The 20,111-nt window shown below is 41.0% G+C and overlaps 1 protein-coding gene across 1 annotated transcript in view; it reads right to left on the bottom strand.

The window, feature by feature from the left end:
* Window positions 1–2,088: 2,088 nt before the first annotated feature.
* LOC126234694 (dehydrogenase/reductase SDR family member 11-like) overlaps window positions 2,089–20,111 on the bottom strand; it is a 48,954-nt gene continuing 30,931 nt past the window's right edge. The window contains exons 4-6 of the mRNA XM_049943433.1: window positions 15,965–16,094; window positions 13,288–13,431; window positions 2,089–2,208 (exon numbers count right to left, since the gene is read on the bottom strand). Coding sequence (XP_049799390.1) covers window positions 2,164–2,208; window positions 13,288–13,431; window positions 15,965–16,094 — 319 coding nt within the window. The 3' untranslated portion in view covers window positions 2,089–2,163. The remainder of the gene's footprint in view (window positions 2,209–13,287; window positions 13,432–15,964; window positions 16,095–20,111) is intronic.

Genomic DNA, 20,111 nt, shown 5'->3' with positions numbered 1-20,111 from the left:
CTGGCCAAGAGAAGTTTACTAATATCAAACGTAGGCCTTAATTTGAGGAGGAATTTTCTGAGAATGTACGCTTGGAGCACATCACTGTATAGTAGAGAAACATGGACTGTGGGAAAACTAGAACAGAAAACTATCGTAGCATTTGAGATATGGTTTTAGAGACGAATGTTGAAATGTAAGTAGATAGATGTGGTAAGGAATAAGGAGGCTCTTTGTGGAATCGGAGAGGAAAGGAATATGTTGCAAACGCTGATAAGCAGAAGGGACAGGATGATAGGACATCTTTTAAGGCATCAGGAAAAACTTCCATGGTACTAGAAGATACTGTAGAGGGGGAAAACGTGAAAAGCGTGAAACAGATTCATCCAGGCCCAGTCAACAGCAAATAACCAGAGCTTTCTGTGAAATACTAATAATTGTTCAAGTAATCTGCGATCGGAATATTTTTACGCTGCTGGAAATGCCGTCAGCAATCAGATCATTACGAAATGCAACAGCTTATTTTCTGGTTTCACGAAACAGAATACCATTTTCAGGTAGCCCACGTCATGGTCAGTACAAGTGTGGCAACTAATTTCGTCAGCTATCTTTATTTTTCTTTGTTAAAACATTTCATTAGCATACGGTAGCAACCCCTTACAAACAAAGTGATGTGTGTAGGGACACACGTCACAGTCAGTTTCGCTATCTCGTCAACGAGCTATCTTTTCCTTGCAGGCGTCTCCATCATGCTAACATAATGTTACCATGACAAGAGAATAACAAATTGCGTTGGCAGTGTGGTCAGTTATCCTGGATGTCTCCGTCGTAATATTGAAAAATGATATCTCCTTCATAACGCAAAATGAAGTCGTTTAATACTATCTTTCATCTGACAAACATTTCATCAGCGAAGTTAAAAGATTCACTTCCCTGAGTCAAAGGCCAGAGATATTGTCGCTTAGAAATCAGTCAATAACACTTTCCACATGTGAGTGCTGTGATGCAGTTGCTTGTAGCGCATAATTATTTACATGTGCACTAAATTGTTCAGACTTTCAGAACGCCGAATGGCGTATTGGCAGCATAAAACGCCAACACGCTGAATTTTATCGATTGTTTAAAACTTTGTTGGTAGATCGTCTGTTTTATGTTGGCATCAGAGATTTTATTGCAGTGTCAGGGAGGCTATGTCCCAAGCTAGGTCAGTATTTGTGAAACTTAGTGGTGAATGTGATGCTAACCGGATACATTAAAATTAATGAACTTTACAACTACTAAAGTAGAAGCAGAGTCAAGGGGTAAAAACGTAAAAGTTTGAGGGAATGTACCACTTGTAATAAAACATGCAATAAAACAAAATCATGAGTGATCAGCTGCAGAAGTTTTTGAAATGCCAAGTACTCAGAATTACTTCCCGCAGCCGTCTGCAACCATGAGCTGAAGCTGAGGATTCTGTACATTTCAAGTATTTCATTAACATAATGCAGTCAAATATTCTTTTGAATCCTGTTTCATTGGTTATTTTTTCTATGTATTATCAAGCTTATTTACATCAGAAAATATACACTGAACTTACTCTCTACGTGTTTCACTTTGCTAAGGCTGTTTGTTTGGCACTGTGGTGGATGTTCATGATTGAATATGTTTGCCTGATAATGTCTCGACGGTGGTTAGACGTTTCATTAGCTGATATAATATCTAAAATATTTATGGGGTTACTACTTCAGTAGGGGATGCCGTTTGAGAGGTTCAGGCCATTACACATTAGTTCGTTTATTTCCTTTGAGTGACATTCGTCAGCTGTCAGGTACCTCATGCTTAGATTTCTGAGACTGCAGCTCGTCGTGGTGTTGGGCACTGTGTAGGAAAGTGACTAGGACACACATGACCAGCTTTCGTGGAGAGAGACGGCCTTCGTGCCCCTCCATAAACTATTAAAGCACTACACATTGTCCATCAGCATGACTGTAGTACTTATTGCGTGGGGAAGGCATTTGAACACATAGAACTAGGAAAAGATTTCGTATTGTGTAACAGGCTTGGCAGTGTGGAGGTCATATTTAGCTACTTTGACGGCGTATATGCACTAAGCAATTAACACATATGCAGTTTAAAAACAGATGTTTTATTAATCTTAAAATCAGAAATTACAGTACACTGAAAGAAACATTCAGTGCAAGTTCACTCGTAGTATTCGCCTGTTGGCCGGATAATCATTTCGTGAACCTGAAACAGATTAAACACATTAATTAGGAGGAGAAGTAGGGAAGAAAATTCGGTTTCCATAGCTGCCCTTTTCTTTATTGGCCTACAGAAGGAGTAGTCAACCTTCTTTTTAGTTATCTCCTACTTCTGTATCTGTGGTAACAGCAAAACGTTTTAACTGCCCACCGGCCGCACAATAATGGTGATTTATAAAGTTGGGAAGTAACGTTACTTGGTAAAAATTATATACCATACTTACAGAAAGTTACAGAGTATATTTATTATTACTGACATTATTTTATGTCAAATATTTATGAAAATCTAATGAAAATGCTTCTAACACCCAAACCGCCTACTGCCCACCTTGAATGCTGGAACGCCCAGTAGTGGGCAGCAGGGACCAGGCTGACTACCACTGATTTAATCTATGACACAGCGTTGGAACGGTGACAGAGGATGACACCAGAAGCTCGTTCTGCTGGTGGGTGGGTATGTGCTGCAGGATGCTTATGGAGTAAAACTTAAGTTTTCTTTATTGTGGGCTCCAGGGAGGGCCGTGGTGGGCGTGTCGTTTGCTTCTGCACGGCGGATCCCTGCGCCACGTGGCTGACCACCGAAAGTGGCCGGCCGTGCCACGTGGACATGTCAGACTCAAACCAGCGAGCGCGACGTCATTCCCGCCGCTGTCATGCACAGGGGGTTCATTTCTATCGTTCAAGTTTGCTCACTTTACGTTGCAAACCACGACAGGGACAGGCAAGCCGAGCAGGCAGCCGAGATTTGTGATAAATCTATATGAGAAAATACAAGTCCGAGAATATGTATGTACCTGAACTTCATCAAATCATTAATAATTTTTCTAATACTTGTTTGTAAAGGAGATCAAGCACTAATTGTGGTTCTTAGTTCAAAATGGCTCTGAGCACTATGGGACTTAATATCTGAGGTGATCAGTCCCCTAGAACTTAGAACTACTTAATCCTAACTAACCTAAGGACATCACACACATCCATGCGCGAGGCAGGATTCGAACCTGCGACCGCAGCGGTCACGCGTTTCCAGACTGAAGCGCCTAGAACCGCTCGGCCACACTGGCCGGCGTGGTTCTTAGTAATGGCTCTCATTGAACTACTCACATGTAACATACCATAATTGATTAAGTTGTGAGACACTTTTTAATTGAACTTTAGTTAAAATTTGGAATTCAATAGACACACCATTAATACCGCAGTAAGTGTTGACGAACATAGTGGTAAACCACGTTCAACGTTTAGTCCGCAAGATTTTAATTTTTTAATTTACTCTTTATTAATTTGCGTAGTTTCGCCTGTAGGTTAAATACTAGTACACTTAGCCTAATTCTGAGTAGTGCAATGAAAAGAGGAGGAAAAATCTCATAAGAAGATGACGCCATATACATATTTACTGTAATAAGTTAAACCACAGAGGTTATGAACTGATTTTCAGCACTGCTATCAAACTTTGCATTTATTTCACCTTAAATTTTGGACGAACTAATGCTCGTAAAATTACTTGTGAGGTTTCAGTCTTGCTTAGGATTTTAGCTCACAGCTAACGCCGCAATTAGATTTTGGATATCATACATGTCTTAAAAGTTGTCAATCAGGCTGCTGAATGTACAACACATTAAGGGGAGGTCTGGGGCCTTAAAAGGCGACGACCATCTCGCAGTCGATCACAGTTTGGTATAAAACTGAAGAGGCAAAAGCTATCTCGGGCTGAGTGGTAGAGCAGTCGCAGACATTTTCGGTGGTAGAGACATTCTGTATCGTCAGTCGCGACACTTCGTAATATTTCGCACAAGTTTGTTGGGACTTAACGGTTGACTAAAATAGCCAGGGTTCTGACTTATTTTTGCCTGTAGTTCTGTGGTGTCACCGCTAGACACCACACTTGCTAGGTGGTAACTTAAATCGGCCGCGGTCCTGTAGTACATGTCGGACCCGCGTGTCGCCACTGGGTGATCGCAATCCTAGCGCCACTACATGGCAGGTCACAAGACACGGACTAGACCTCGCCAGTTGTACGGACGACATTGCTTGCGACTAGACCTACCAAGTCTTCCTCTCATTTGCCGAGAGACAGATAGAATAGCCTTCAGCTTAGTCCATAGCTACTACCTAGCAAGGCGCCAATTGTATCAGTGCTAATAGCGTACTAATATTCAAGAGAGATGTATTCCAACAAGAGAATAAAGATAAGTATTAAACGCATCTACGTACTTTTCCTCTTATTCATTAATAAGTCTCATGTTCCAGAACTTCAAGCCCGTCTGCGTTAGTTTAGCGTGCACCTAGCTACCTCATTGTGTCTATGCTGTATGAATTAGACACAACAAGTTCAGCAGAAGTTTCATTTTTGCGTCTCAAATTGATTTGGACTCTAAATTTTTGCACTGAGTCTGGAACCCAGTTTGCCACTGTGAGACTTCGAATAATTTCTTCAACTGATCGTCACTTATATTCAGTGCATTGTGTGTCGGTTAGATTCTTATTATATGGAAGTTAGTGTGTTTCGTTTCTGTTAATTTCTAGCTGTGGACACTGGTTTTTCTATTTCAACTACTGTCTTTCTTATTTTTGTACAATATATTCACCAACCACTGTACTGGAGCTCGAGCTTTTTAGAAATCAAGTATTTAGACACTTTTGCCAGCCTATGAATTCATGTATGAATTTTACAGACAATAACGTTTACTAGTCAAAATGTAATCATTGCAGTGGAGGTACATTATTTAACGTTCGTTGCACCTCCGTTCTACCTTGTGTCACGTATGAATACGGCCCCACAGGTGGCATAATGTTGGCAACGGAACTGCTTGTTTCCGTCAGACGCTGATACTGGTTGCGCAGCATCCGGCGAGCTAATGGAGCACGCCCATTGAACCACGCCTCCAGCGGAACCGTACTACGGGCGTCCTCTGCCACCGAGATGAAGGACTGCCTGCGGCAGCCGCACAGTTTTTCCGCACTTGGAGCCCTTTTACTACATGACGATACGCAGATACCTCCTAGTCACTGCTCTAACACCATCATTTCTGCTTAAGTTCAGAGAACCTCATCCTTGTTGCTCTTGTATAAGCTGGACTCTATTTCTTGCTGCAGTATTTGTAATGAGTCCTCCTGTGCTTGGAGAAATACAGTTTAAGTCAACCCGCTGTTTACTGTTAATTTGTTCACAACCATTTCTGCTCCTGTCCGGTTTCCCTACAAAGGCAGTTACCACACCACTCTGTAACCCACCTCTCCTTACCGTTGTGTACCAAGACAGACACAACAAACCTATCAGTAATTTGTATCACTGATTAAGACCTTGGTGGTGAATTTATTAGTTTATTTTATTTAAAATGCATGCAATAATTAGCTGAACGCTTAATGTCATCACCAGAATAGGCAATGGGGAGCCGCTACTGTCACAAAATGATATCTACAGGGTGAAAAATGTCTCTAAGCACTATGGGACTTAACATCTGGGGTCATCAGTCCCCTAGACTTATAACTACTTAAACCTGACTAACCTAGGACATCACACACATCCATGTCCGAGGCAGGATTCGAACCTGCGACCGGAGCAGCAACGCGGTTCTGGACTGATGCGCCTAGAACCGCTCGGCCACAGCAGCCGGCTAAAGGGTGAGTCACTAGCTATTGCCACCAAGAATAACTCCGAAAGTATGATAGGAGCTGAAAAGTTTGTGGGACAAATTTTGCATGGGACAACGGAGGCCATAACATGACGGTGCTTTTTGGTTGCTAGGAGGGTAAACTTCGTTTTTTTAAATGGGATACTATAGTCTGGTACTTCTTTTCTGATAGCGGTTATCGAGACGAATCCAGTGATGTGAAACAGTAAGGTCTTTGAAGGTCAACGGTCACAAATGTAGCATGAACGTCCATTTACAGAAGGTGTTCGAAGTGATGACCATTGGTATCAATGCAGTGCTGCAATCTTCTTATCATGGATTTAGTGGTATTCCTTACCACATCGGCACATATAGAAGCACCTGCTCTGACAATTCTTTCTCGCAAATCTTCAGGTGTAGTCGGAACGACTTTACAAACAATGTATTTTACGAATCCCCACAAGAAAAAATCTAGAGGCGTTAAGTCTGGCGAACAAGCCGGCCACGACACGTCTCCTCCGCGTCCAATCCAACGATTTGGGAATTGTCTCTGCAACTCATTTCTAGCCATCAGCGAAAAATGTGCCGGACACCCATAGTGTAGGTACCACTTCCTGTTCCTTGCTCCTAAAGGTATTTTTTCCAATAACAGACCTAACGTTTCTTGCAGCAATGTGGTGAAGTTCCTACCACTAACATTTCCTTCGATGCAATAGGAGGCTATAATTCTGTCCTCCAGAATCCCACACCATACATTCACCGACCACGATTTTTGGTGTGCTACTTACGGCATCCAACGTAGATTTTCAGTTGCCCAATAATGCATGATACGCAAATTAACATTTCAATCGTTCGTGAATGTAGCCTCATCAGTAAATAAAATCAAATTAATAAACGTGTCAGCCTTCTGAATCTGAAGATGAGCCAATCGGCAAAATTCAATGCGACACATACAATCCGTACCAGTTAATTCTTGGTGGAGACAGATATGGTAAGGATGATATTTATGGCGATGCAGAACACGAACAACACTACTCTGGCTCATGCCAGAATTCCTTGCGATTTGACGCGAACTAACACATGGATCTCGAACCACAGTGGCAACAGTACCAGTTTCCATTTCCTCGTTAGTAACTTTCCTTATCTGGATACGTTTCCGATGCGTTTAAGATTCAGTTATTCTCAATTTATCATACATATATTTAAACGTACGACGTGTAGGGTGAGTACGTTGAAGTTATCTTTCATTGTATAAGTCTCTAGCTCTCACTGAATTTCGTTGGCATTCTCCGTAAATGAGAAGCATATCGACTTGTTCTTCGAAGGAGTATATCATTCACATTCCTTGATTCAACGATACTAGTCTTACCTTTCCTATTACTGTTGTACTGCGAAACCGTCGAATGATGTTTAGATGTCAATGGCACGTTAGATGGATACGCTGTATTCGGCGAATATTTACTATTTGCACAATATACGAGAGAGAATTGTCAGAGCATGTGCTTCAATAAGTGCCGAAGTGATAAGGAATACTACTCAATCCATGATAAGACGATTCCAGCACTGCACTGATACCAATGGTCATTACTTCGAACACCTTCTGTAAATGGACGTTCATGCCACCTTTTTCACCTACGCTGACCTTCAAAGACCTTACTGTTACACATCGTTGGATTCGTCTCGATAAGAGCTATCAGAAAATAAGTACCGAACTATAGTATCCCATTTAAAAAAAAAAAAAGTTGACCTTCATATCTCTAATGAGACCCCAGCTAGCAACAAAAAACCAACGTCATATTATGGCCACCGTTGTCCCACGCAATATTTGTTCCACAAGCTTTTCAGCTACTATCATACTTTCTGAGATATTCTAGGTGGCAATAGTTAGTGACTCACCTTGTATGCCAAGAAGATGCAAATGTTTTTCTTCGTAAGTATAAATTATTTCTTTGTAACTACAAGGAATTTTTTAGTATTTAGTTATATATCGGCCTCACGTAAGTACATGAGAAAGAATATTAAATATAATTGTGTTGTTTTTTTCTGTCCATAATAGGAGCAACACAACTTCTTTACATTTAATCTGCGACACTGATAACATTTCAGTGGCGAAGTACGGAGCAAAGTTTCTACTCTTGCTTTGGAAATATTTTTAAGGAAAATGGTCATACGTTTTTACATACTAAACATTTTTCACTTGAAAGTTTTAATTTTGGAACATTTGTTGTAGGACATAAACCCGTGACATTTGGTGTCTTGTTTATTTTGAAACTAAAATGTGTGACCAGCGTAAGCCCTGACTTTAAAGCTATCATGTCCAAGTGATGGGCTATGCTATACACCTGAAAATAGCTACACAGTACCGATATGCTAATCCAAATTACGACAGCTTGTGCAAAAGATTGTTATCACTTATAAATTTGTTTCTACTGTAGTCCGTAAAGCAAGTAAAACATCACAATATTTGTCAATTGCGAACCACGAAATACCAATGTGTCGTGGCTTCATGTGGGCTATCATGTGCGAATGTGCCCCAAAGGCGAGCCTGGACAGTACTAGGGTACCTCGGCGCTTGTTTGATCTGTACAGTGATCGAGTGCCAAAGCAGAAACATTGCACGAAGCGCCGTGAATTCTTCGTAGGTTGGTGCCACGCAAGACTTACTACACATCTGTGGAATGTAACCCTGCAGTTTTCTCTTTAGTCATTATACAGAAGTGTTTCTATGTATTTCTATATGATGAATAGAATTACTGCAGTTTTTAATTTATTAACTACTCAGAACTGTCTTTTGTGTATTTCTATATGATGAATAGAATCTAAAGATTTGGAAGTTCTTTAGTAGGTAAATAAAATAAGATCCATCCACGGAGGTGGATTACAAAACAGTCGTAAGACCGATTCATTGGTATTTTTCATCAATCTGAGAGCCTTACCATGTTAGATTAATGGAGCAGATAGAGAAAAAACAAGAAACAAGTGTTCGTTTTATCAAGGGATCGCTTAGTAAGTGTTACAAGTACTGAACGAACTCCAGAGGCAGTCTCTAAGAGAGAGGATTTGTATATGACTGTTCAGATTCCGAGATCGTACGTTCCAAGCAGCGTCGGGCAGCAGATTACATCTCTGTACTTCTCCCAACTCACCAGGACGAAAAAAATTTGAGAAAATAAAGCTGATGAGGAGATTTATCGACGGTCATTGTCCCAACGGAGCATTCGCGAATGGAACATTGAAGGGAGTATGGACATTGGTTCCAAAATTGCCCTCAATTACGCACCATAAAGTGATTTGTGGAGGTGATCTACTACTGTATTGGAAACAACAAAGTACACAGTATGTAGAATTGCAGTGACTGAGCACCAGAGACAACGCTCACATGTGGACTGAAACAGTGTGTAAAAATAGTACAGGTCAAGTCCGATACCAAGCATGTTCGTCATGGCACGTCACTGAACAGACGTAATAGTAGACAAGAACTTTCACGAAGTGCGAATGATTCGACAGAGAGCGGGTCGCGTTGCTGGAATGTCGGCGGTGGTTGTGCTGGTAGTGAGCGAAGCAGGCGCCAAACGTGAACTGTGCACTTGTAATGATGGCAACGTACGTGTACACTCCGCCATATGGAGTGTACATCCAGATGTAGATATACGTGCATAAAGTAGAGCAAAATAAGTAAACTACGAGAAAAGCAATCAGTGAGACATCAGCACTTTTTGCTTCTCAAGTAGCAAACAAGGGCTACATTATTCACAAACTGCCCTAGTACGTATACTTTCACAAAGGAATTATCCGAATGGGACAATCAAATCATTAAAATTTCAGAAAAATTGGATGACTTATTGAACAGAAGAAACTAAGAAACTTCACAAATTAACCAAGTCAATAACGCGTTGGTCCACCTCTGGAGATTATGAAAGCAGTTAATCAGCTTAGTACTGATGGATAGAGCTGTCGATTTCCTCCTGTCCAAACGGCGCATTAGATCGTGAAAAAGCAGAGATGGTTGGAGGGTCCTACCAATAACTCACCAACATTCCAACTGGCGAGTTATCCGTCGATCTTGGCCGCGGTAAGGTTTGACAAGCACGAAGACAAGCAGTGGAGACTCTCGCTGTATGTGGCTGTGCATTATCTTGCTGAAATGTAAGCCCAGGATGGCTTTCCATTGATGGCGACAAAATGGACCATAGAAAATCGTCGACGTATCACTGTGCTGTAAGGGTACCGCGGATGACAACTAAAAGGGTCCTGCTATGAAAAAAAAAAAACGGCACCCCAAGCCGATCGCTCCTGGGGCGTCACTGGACGCATCTTCGGCCTGATCTCTCAATGACTGAAGTAGAATCACCTTCCGTGAAGAGAGCCGCTACGATATGATCCCCGACTACCAGCAAAGACATACATGGAGACGACTCGGACAACAGTGGGATACCAACCTGGCTGTCACCCACCACACAGCTTGACAACCAGGAGTGATTGTCTCAGGTCCCATTTCACATCATAGCATGACCCCTCTGATTGTCATCTGCGGTAACTTTACAGCACGGCAGGACGTCTACTCGATCCTAAGCCTCGTTTTGTTGCTCTTCCTGTCAAGCCATCCTGGACTTAAATTTCAGAAAGATAATGGCAGCCCGCACTGGGTGAGAGCTCCTACTCCTTGTATTCCTGCTTGCCTAAGGGTACGTTGGCCAGTAAGGTCACCGGATCTCTCCCCAATTGAGAGCGTTTAGAGCCGGCCGGGTGGCCGAGCGGTTCTAGGCACTACAGTCTGGAACCGCGCGACCGCTACGGTCGCAGGTTCGAATCCTGCCTCGAGCACGGATGTGTGTGATGTTAGTTAGGTTTAAGTAGTTCTAGGGGACTGATGACCTCAGAAGTTAAGTCCCATATTGCTCAGAGCCATTTTGAACGTTTAGAACGCTACGGGTGGGCCTTACAACAACATCGGGATTTTCACGATCCAACGCGCCAGTTGGACAGAATTTGGCACGATATCCTTCAGAAGTACATCCAACAACTCTTTCAATCAATGCAAGCCGAATAACTGTTTTCATAAGGGCTAGGGATGGATCAACGCGTTATTGATTTGCTCAATTTGTGTACCTCGTTCTCTTGACTAAATCATCGAATTGTAATCTTCTATTTGCCCGTACATGTATAGCACAGCTACCGATTTCCGTCCCATTCTGATAATTCTTTCGTGGTGCCTCGTCATGTCTGCTCTGCAATTCACAGTTAAGTGCCTGGCAGACGGTTCTTCGAACCACCTTCAGATTATCTCTCTTCCAGTCTACTCTCTAAAACAGCTTGGGAAAAGTTAACGATAAAATCTTTCTGTGGGAGCTCTCATTTCTCTTGTCACACTCCGATGAGAAAGCTGGTGACTGAGATTTGACGAGATGATCCTGCCGCAACGAAAATTCCTCTATTTTAATTATTGTCACCTCAATTCGCGTATCATACGCGAGACATTCTCTCTCCTCTTTTGCGACGATACAAAACGATATGCCCGTCTTTGAATTTTTTCGACTTCCTCCGTCAACCCGACCTAGTAAGGATCTGTAATCGCACAGGACTATTCTAGCAGAGGGGCCGACCGCGGTGGTCTCGCGGTTCCAGGCGCGCAGTCCGGAACCGTGCGACTGCTACGGTCGCAGGTTCGAATCCTGCCTCGGGCATGGATGTGTGTGATGTCATTAGGTTAAGTTTAAGTAGTTCTAAGTTCTAGGGGACTAATGACCACAGCAGTTGAGTCCCATAGTGCTCAGAGCCATTTGAACCATTTTTTCTAGCAGAGGATGAACACGTGGCTGTTGGCTGTCTCTTTAGTAGACCTGTTGCATCTTCTAAGTGTTCTACCATTAAAATGCCGTCTTTGGTTCGCCTTCTCCACAATATCATCTAAGTGATCGTTCCACTTTACGGTGTTCGGAACAGTAATTTCCTGGCTATTTAGTCGACCTGACACCCTTTATATATTGTGATTTTCTTTGTGAAATTTTTTGTGAATTTTTGTGATATATTTTTTTTACCTAAATTCAACGGATTTCTTTTTGTGCTCATGTGAATGACCTCACACGTTTCATTGTTCAGAGACACTTTTCATACCATATGCATAATGTCTCTAAGTCATTTTGAAATTGGTTTTGATCTTCTGATGATTTTACTAGACGGTAAATCACAGCTCATCTGCAAATATTCTAAGCGGGCTACACAGATTGTTTCCTAAATCGTTTAAATAGATTGGGAACAGTGAAGGGCGTATAACACTATCTTGGAGAACGTCGGATTATTACATCTGTTTACTCGTTGATTTTCCGCCATTATGTACTTTTATCTTTGTGACAGGTAATCACGAATCCAGTCGCACAACTGAGTTTATACTCAGTAGGCATTCAATTTGAATTGCCACTACGCTACCTCACAAGTTATTACCACTTTTAAATGATGATTGAGTTCTGAAACCATACTCCCTCCTTGAATTTCGGAAAGAGGTTTATAACATGTTTGTCTGAACTTCACTTGTTTTAATTTATTTGCTAGCACAAGGGGTTGTGTCGACATGGTTGAGCAAGCGAACTGTATCTTTTATATCTCATTATGAACTTCCCGACAAGGACCATTGATGTAACTAGCACCCAGAGCAAACTTCGACGTTATTCCCGCTCCCTCAACCTATCGACCTTATCCCGTTCTTTGTTTAAATCTCATCGCTGCTCCACCTGTAAATTTGTTTATTGAGATCAACAGAATTTTTCAGTGAAGCAGGAGGTACACATTCATCTTTTGCGCAGAAGTGTTCAAAGCATAGAACAAAACGCAGCCCGTCGCAATGTTTGCAACAATAGCTTGATTCATTTTTCTTTGCTTCATTATTGATCAAAGCAAGTCTGTATACAGGTGTCTACATAAAGTAGAAAGTTAGGTCTTAGGCAACTATTGCCCAACACAATCCTATCCAAATTTCTCGAGTATTCCCTTTCATACATTTTTGTTCCATCTCCATTTTAGTGCCTTCAAACCCATTCCTTTCCATTCTTCTTCTTCTTCTGAACCCGCGACTTTACCTTATTCCCCCTTCAATGTCATCTTCCCTCGTCCCTCTTCCTTCTGCCCTTACTATTTTCTTTCACGTGCCTCAAAATTGCGCGCTCACAAATCGGCGACCAGGGTACGCAGCCATATCCCTATTGCAATAGCGAATGACAACCATCAGAATGGGTCCCGCCTTCTCAAACTGTTGTCAGTGAATTGCTGTTGATTTCCCTTGGCTGTCAGTGGAATTCGTTTCCTACTTAGGGACATATTTATGCAGTTTTGGACGATTACCATCTCCGTAATTACCTGTTTTAGTAGTAATTACTATGGTTACTTGATTATTAATAAAATTGAAATGGAAATTTCGAACATTTCTGGAATAAGGCAACTTGCAAAATCAGATGAAAACTCACCTGAACCCTTGGGGGTTGGGAAAGCATGTAGACAACAGCGTTTGCTAAATCTTCCACTTGCAAGCAGGGCATATCCGCGAAGGTCTTTGCAAACTTATCAGACTGGGTAAGCACAGGGGTTTTTACGACCCCTGGAGAAATTTGCTGCAAAGAGAGACATTAATTGTTAGTGTTTAATACATATACAGTGGTACAAGATGATGTCTGTAATTCTGTCTTGGAAATGAAGGAATTTTGTAATGTATCGTCATAAACATTTCAATTTTTCGATAAACGGTATTCTTGATTCTTTTTAAATTAAAGCCAACCTATTTCAGTCACAGAACAACAGTATGGTTTCTTATTATAGCTACCATTGGAAACATACCTTCTTACCAAACCTATATTTGAGCTGAAATCTGTCCTTCTAAACCAGAGTAACATCGACGCTTAGTGATATTGAAAAATTATGTCTGAGACGGAGACTCGAAGCCGCCTTTCCCAAGGGAAAGTCAAATATGTGATTTAGAATCTCAATATAGCAGACAGTTTTGTTACATACATACTTCTCCACTACTTCTCTGCTACTGTAAACATATTTTTTCCCCGTTCCTATGCAACATTGTTTGTAAAAGTTACAATTACAAAAACTACGTTGTTTGTTTATTGTGAAGGTGAAACTTATTTTACACCCGATATATTACTTAATTATAGATTACAGTCTATGTAGTGATAAGACAGAGGTTTCGGAACTAGGCGCGTATGTGGCTTACAACCTTAATTTATTGTTTATGAAATCTAGAATAAAACTTAATAAATTATACAAAGGTAGGAATATAAGGATAAGGGATCTTCATAATGAAAAGAACCAGAGGTTGTTGAGAGTTTCAAAGGTAGCATTCGGCAACAATAGACTGAAACAGGCGAAAGGAAGATGGATTAACATCATTGCGAAATGAAATAGCGACGGCAGCAGAAAATTATAGAGCCAAAGGGTAAGTCTCAGTGTGAAGTTCTTGTATAACACACGAGACACGGGATTTAACTTAGAGGAGAAAATATAAAAATGAAGCAACTGTAGCAGACAAAGGGAATACAGAAGTCTTAAAAAATAAAAAAATGTGAAAGAAAATGCAATATGGCAAAGCAAGAATGGCTGGAGGAGAAATGCAATGCTGTAGTATCATGCATGACTATGGGAATTATAGATGTCGCTTGTTGGAAAATCAGAGAGACCTTTGGAGCAAAGAGAAGCAGCTGTATGAGTATCAAGAATTAAGATGGCAAGCCCTTACTAAGCAAAGAAGGGAAGGCTGTAAGACGGAAGTAATGTATAGCTGGGTTGTCTAAGGGAAAGGAACTTGAAGACAATATTTTAGAAAAGGAAATGGAAGTAGGTGAAGATGACGCGGGGAATGCCACATTGTGAGAATAATTTAACAGAGCACTGAAAAACCGAAGTCAAAACAAGGTACCTCGAGAAGACAACACTCTCTCATAATAATTAATGAGATCTTCTGGAGAATATAACAAAACTGTTCCACCTAGTATGGTAGACACATGAGGAAGGCGGAATACTCTCACCCTTCCAAAAGAATGCAATGATTCCAATGCCAAAGGAGGCAGTAACTGAAAGTAGCAAATATTACCGAACCGTCATTTCAATAAGTCATCTTTTAAAAATGCGGGTCCAAATTATTTACGGGAGAATGGAAATTCTGGTAGACGCCACTCCCGTGGAAGGTCAGTTTTAGTTTAGGGAAGGTGGAGTAACACGCGTGGCAGTATTGACCTTACGACATATCCTACAAGACGGCCTGAAAAAAGACAAGTGTACTCATATAGTATTCATAGAATTAGACAAATATTTTGACAACATTTACTAGAATCCACTACCTGAGACTCTAAGAGTAGTAGGGATAAAATAAAAGTAGCAAAAGGTTATTTACAACTTATGCAGAAGCCAGATTGCAGTTATAAGAATCGAAGGACATGAAAGAGAAGTAGAAGTTAAAAAGGGCCTGTGAAAGAAATGAAGCCAAACTTTAAAGTGAAAGAATAAAAACATTGATGTTTGGCCATGACATCGTAATTCTGTCAGAAACAGTACGGATGAGCAATAGATGAGTTTTGTTATTTGAGCACCAAAATGACTGACGATTGCCGTAGTAGAGAGAATGCAAAATGAGGATTGGCAAAAGTAAGGAAGGCATTTCTGAAAAGCAGATAAGTATTTTCTGAGGGTGCTAATCTGGATTATGGCTCTTTATGAAAGCGATACATGTATATTAAACAGTAAGAACAGACACTTTTTAAATGTGGTGATAAAGTAGAATGTTGAAGATGGGTGGATCGGATAATTTATAAGGAAGTAACAAGTCGGTCTACTTGGGGAAATACGTAATGTATGACATAGGTTGACTAAAAGAACGGAATGATTGATCGGAAATATCCTGGGACACATTATGGAGGAAAGTGTGTGTTGGTAAAAATTGTAGAGGGAGAAAAAAGTTTGACTGCAACAATAGTCCTCAAAAGGATGTTGGTTGCAGTAGTTATTCAGAGAAGTGTTCATGTAGCTTAGCTTGGATAACTGCACAGAACCAGTCTTCGGACTGAAAACCGCAATAACAACACATCAATCAAAGGATTTCTTCATAAGTATATGTTACAGACAGGACGAGAAATGTTGCCTTACCCCAACACGAATCTTGCTCTTTTTGGCGACGAGGTCCTTCCTGAGTCCTTCAGCCATAATCCTCACAGCTGTTTTGTTGGCTGAGTGCATCCCGAGGCCATCATTGAAAATCGGTATATGGGCCGCAGTACTGCAAAGGAAAGTCACTCATAAAGCTTTACCGAAGCTCAGGTTGCTCCGTATCAAGTTCCCATTCTATAAACTGCTGTGAAATTAATGGCAGAGCAAAGGAGGGCGGCAAGATTGACTACCAATCTGCCCCTACGCGAGCTGCAATTAATCGAACCTTGTCTTCGAAGTACCTAAGAGAACGATACGTCAGAGGTGCTAGTGTATTCCTAAACTCTTGAAAATTTGTAGCTAGGCTTTCGTGGGGTAGTTTGTGTCTGTTTTCACGTGCCCGACAATTCAGCTGTTTCAGCGTCCCACCGAGAAATCGAGGTCTGCCACATGCTTTATCTGATGCTGAGCCTATGCCATCATTCCTTTTCATATAGCGATAAATTGCTATGTCAAAGCATTTTGAAGAATTAACTATTTCCAGTTGTGACTCATAGTAGTTGTACTCTTAGGACACTTTGTTTGTGCGCTTTGTGAAGTGCACAGTTTTATATTTTTGAATGTTTAAAGCAAGTAACCGATCTTGGCACGACTTTGAAACCTTATCAATATCTGTATGGACATTTCTGCAGTTTGTTTTCAGGCAATACTTCACTGCGGATAACTGCCTCATCTGCAGAAAATCTGAATTTATGATAATGTCTGCCATATCATAAATAAATAACACGAATGGCAAGGCTCCTAATACATTTCTCTGGACAGACCTGAAGATACTTCTGCATCTGTCGATGACTCTCTACGCAACATGTTGGAACCTCCATACTAAAAAATTCTTAATCCATTCACAGGCATCGTTTTATACACCATATTAACGACCGTCATAAGCGTTGGTGTGGTGCAAAGTAAAATGCTTTCCAGCGGTAAAAATAGCATCTGTCTCGTTACTTCCATCCATGGTTTTCACGATGTCATGTGACAAGTCGGGAATTGGTTTCTCCATTCCGTTCTAGACATCTCGCAACATTTACTCTGAGAACTGTAATGTATCCCTTCCCTCCAGTGTGGATTTCTGTGATTTTATATTTAAGTAAGGAAGTAAAATGTTAACGAAGCAAGACAAATCACATTGCCAGCAAGAAAAGAAAACATTTTTTATGGTATGAAATGAAGTGCGACTGCTACGGTCGCAGGTTCGAATCCTGCCTCGGGCATGGATGTGTGTGATGTTCTTAGGTTAGTTAGGTTTAAGTAGTTCTAAGTTCTAGGGGACTGATGACCACAGCAGTTGAGTCCCATAGTGCTCAGAGCCATTTGAACCATTTTATGAAATGAATTTGTAAGAGATTATTTGTTTGTTGATGTGAGTTTTGCTTCAGGCCCACTAGTCGTCGTTGGTATTACAAGAACGTGTCATTGTTGTTAATGTAAAGAAACAGTCTGCACAGTAATGATAATAATAATAATTATTATTATTATTACAGCCAGACATCGGTAAAAGTGTATACTGCATGTTCGTCCTATAAATGTCGAAATGTGAAAGCGATATCGCGGTTATGACGATCGATCACTGCGTCACAAAACTGACTACTCTCAAGCAGTTTAAAAGGCCAAAAAAATATACGAAGTATTTCATTTTACGGGAACGATAGGGTAATGCAATCAGTTACCAAAATAAAGTCGTAAATTACTTAAAAGATGTTATTTCACAACAGAATTAATGAAACCGGAATGATACAATTTAACTGTGAGTCTCGAAGAAGAAGAAGAAGAAGAAGAAGAAGAAGGAAAACTGACTGTCACGTCTCTTATTTTTATAAGAAAAAATGATCGAAAATTTCATAGATAATTGAGACATCGGAATAAAGTTCATACTCTGAAATATAAATACTGTCGTTGAAACACAAAGATGTGTTAAATATATTCTCAGATTCTACAACACATGGATGTCACTAATATTGGACGCTAGTTTTGTGTGTCACCTCTGCTTTGACCAGTCACGGGTCAGAATTATTGGTTCGAGAGATTTACCATATATCATGCTTAAAAAAGGGCCTGACACAGCTGCAAAATGTGTATATAAACTGACTAGGATGCTATCGGTCCCTGGGGCCTTGTCCACTTTTGACGATTTTTGACTAGTCTGACGATGTTTGACTAGTCTGCGAATATTTCTTTCACACGTAACTTAAAACACTATATCTAGAGACAGTAATCGGTCCTGGATATCTGATGGATGAAGTCCGAAAGGCATCATACGGACAAGAAAGGCATTCCTTGCCTGATATCTGACTTGTAGCATAGCAACACCGTCATCCTGAATGGATGGTCGCCTGCCTGCTGCGTAACTATTTGTATTATTGAAATTAAAATATTATCGAAAATCTTGGAATCATTGCGACCGATACCTAGCCGACATCAGTGTCGATAACAGGCAGAAATGGTCGAGATTCTGGATTCACGGAATTGATGGATTGTCTATATAATTAAGTTTGTACGGAACCCTCAGTATGCGAAACCTTATCGCACTTGGCCAGTTGTTTAACCGCGAAGTGACACATTTGGAAACACCTATTACTGTGTCTACAGTAGCGAAACTTTGACCGGCCTGAAGCCCTCCAACTGTTCGTTCACGATCATAAACACTCAGATGATTTCATTCAGATGTATTGCCGTACCACGGAATGTCGCACTAATCGTTTCCACAAAAACCTTCACCACACACCGTACTGCATGAACTGTCGAATGCACTCAGAGCGTTCGTACACAGTCTTCGCTGGAATTAACACGTCCACATTTCCTTTTGCTATCATTGGTCGGTTGTTCCGTAGCAGCTGTCAGTTGTTCCTTAGCAACTGTCAAACAGCATATTTTTATTTCCTGGAAACTAAGAATAAATCCAGAAAAAGACAACAGATCTACTCGACTTGAAATGTTATTCTAGCGATCCGCACACAAAGTCGTGATAACTAACTTTCCTAATGCAATCGTCGTCATTCTCGAAGATATTGTGGAATCCGCTATATCGTCGCCAGTCAGTGACATACTGAGACACTTAAGAAGCTTGGAGGCACCATCAGGATGAAAGGGCGCATGCACTGATGCAGATTCGTCTTTATACTACACGAATGCATATGTCTGCTTCAGAACAATCTGGCGTAAAGGAAACGAACTACTTTGCAACCCCTCTCCCCCCACCCCACTCACTGTACAGCCCACATCTTGCGCCTCCGACATCTACACATTTAACACAGGGCGATACGGCATTGGGCATTAATCGTTCCACGAGGAAGATTCGAGGGGAGCAACTCTGAACAGTGGAAACGGCATTCCCACTACATGTGTCATTTGGACAAATGGTTCAAATGGCTCTGAACACTATGGGACTTAACATCTGAGGTCATCAGTCCCCTAGAACATAGAACTAATTAAACCCAACGAACCTAAGGACATCACACACATCCATGCCCGAGGCAGGACTCGAACCTGCGACCGTAGCGGTCGCGCGGTTCCAGACTGACGCGCCTAGAACCGCTCAGCCACACCGGCCGGCGTCATTTGGACAGACTACCCCTCTACAATATATACAAGGCAATGTCTCGACTCAGTGACTCACTGGCTCAGTGACTGATCATCACCCAGACCAAACCACTAAGTATAGAAACTTGAAATTTGCTGACGGTGCTAAACTTGTAGTGAAGGCGTCGTTTAAGAAGGGATTTTTCGAAATCTTACCCCTAAGGGGGTGAAACAGACGATGAAATGTTTCATTGAAAAGATGGTACTATTAAGGAAATTTTGAAGTTAGACTTACTAAAATTGCTATTTGGTTTCTCGGTCAGAAAAAAAAAATACATGCTTAAGCATTTTTGGATAGTTAGCCCCTATGGGAGTGACTAGTGGTTCGAAGTACTTTTTGAAAATAAATCATTATTAAAGAACTACTAAAGTATTTTTAAAGCTACTTCTACGAAAATTGGTGTTTTACCTCTCGGTTACAAATAAAAACATATGTGTTTCTTTAGAAATTCAGTCCCTAAGAGGGTGAAACAGGGGGTGAAATGTCTTATGAAAATATTCCAATATGAAA

The sequence above is a fragment of the Schistocerca nitens genome, chromosome 2 (genome assembly GCF_023898315.1).
Source record: "Schistocerca nitens isolate TAMUIC-IGC-003100 chromosome 2, iqSchNite1.1, whole genome shotgun sequence".
Lineage (NCBI taxonomy): Eukaryota > Metazoa > Arthropoda > Insecta > Orthoptera > Acrididae > Schistocerca > Schistocerca nitens.
The sequence above is the reverse complement of the archived record's forward strand: the minus strand, read 5'-3'. Positions and strand labels throughout refer to the sequence as shown.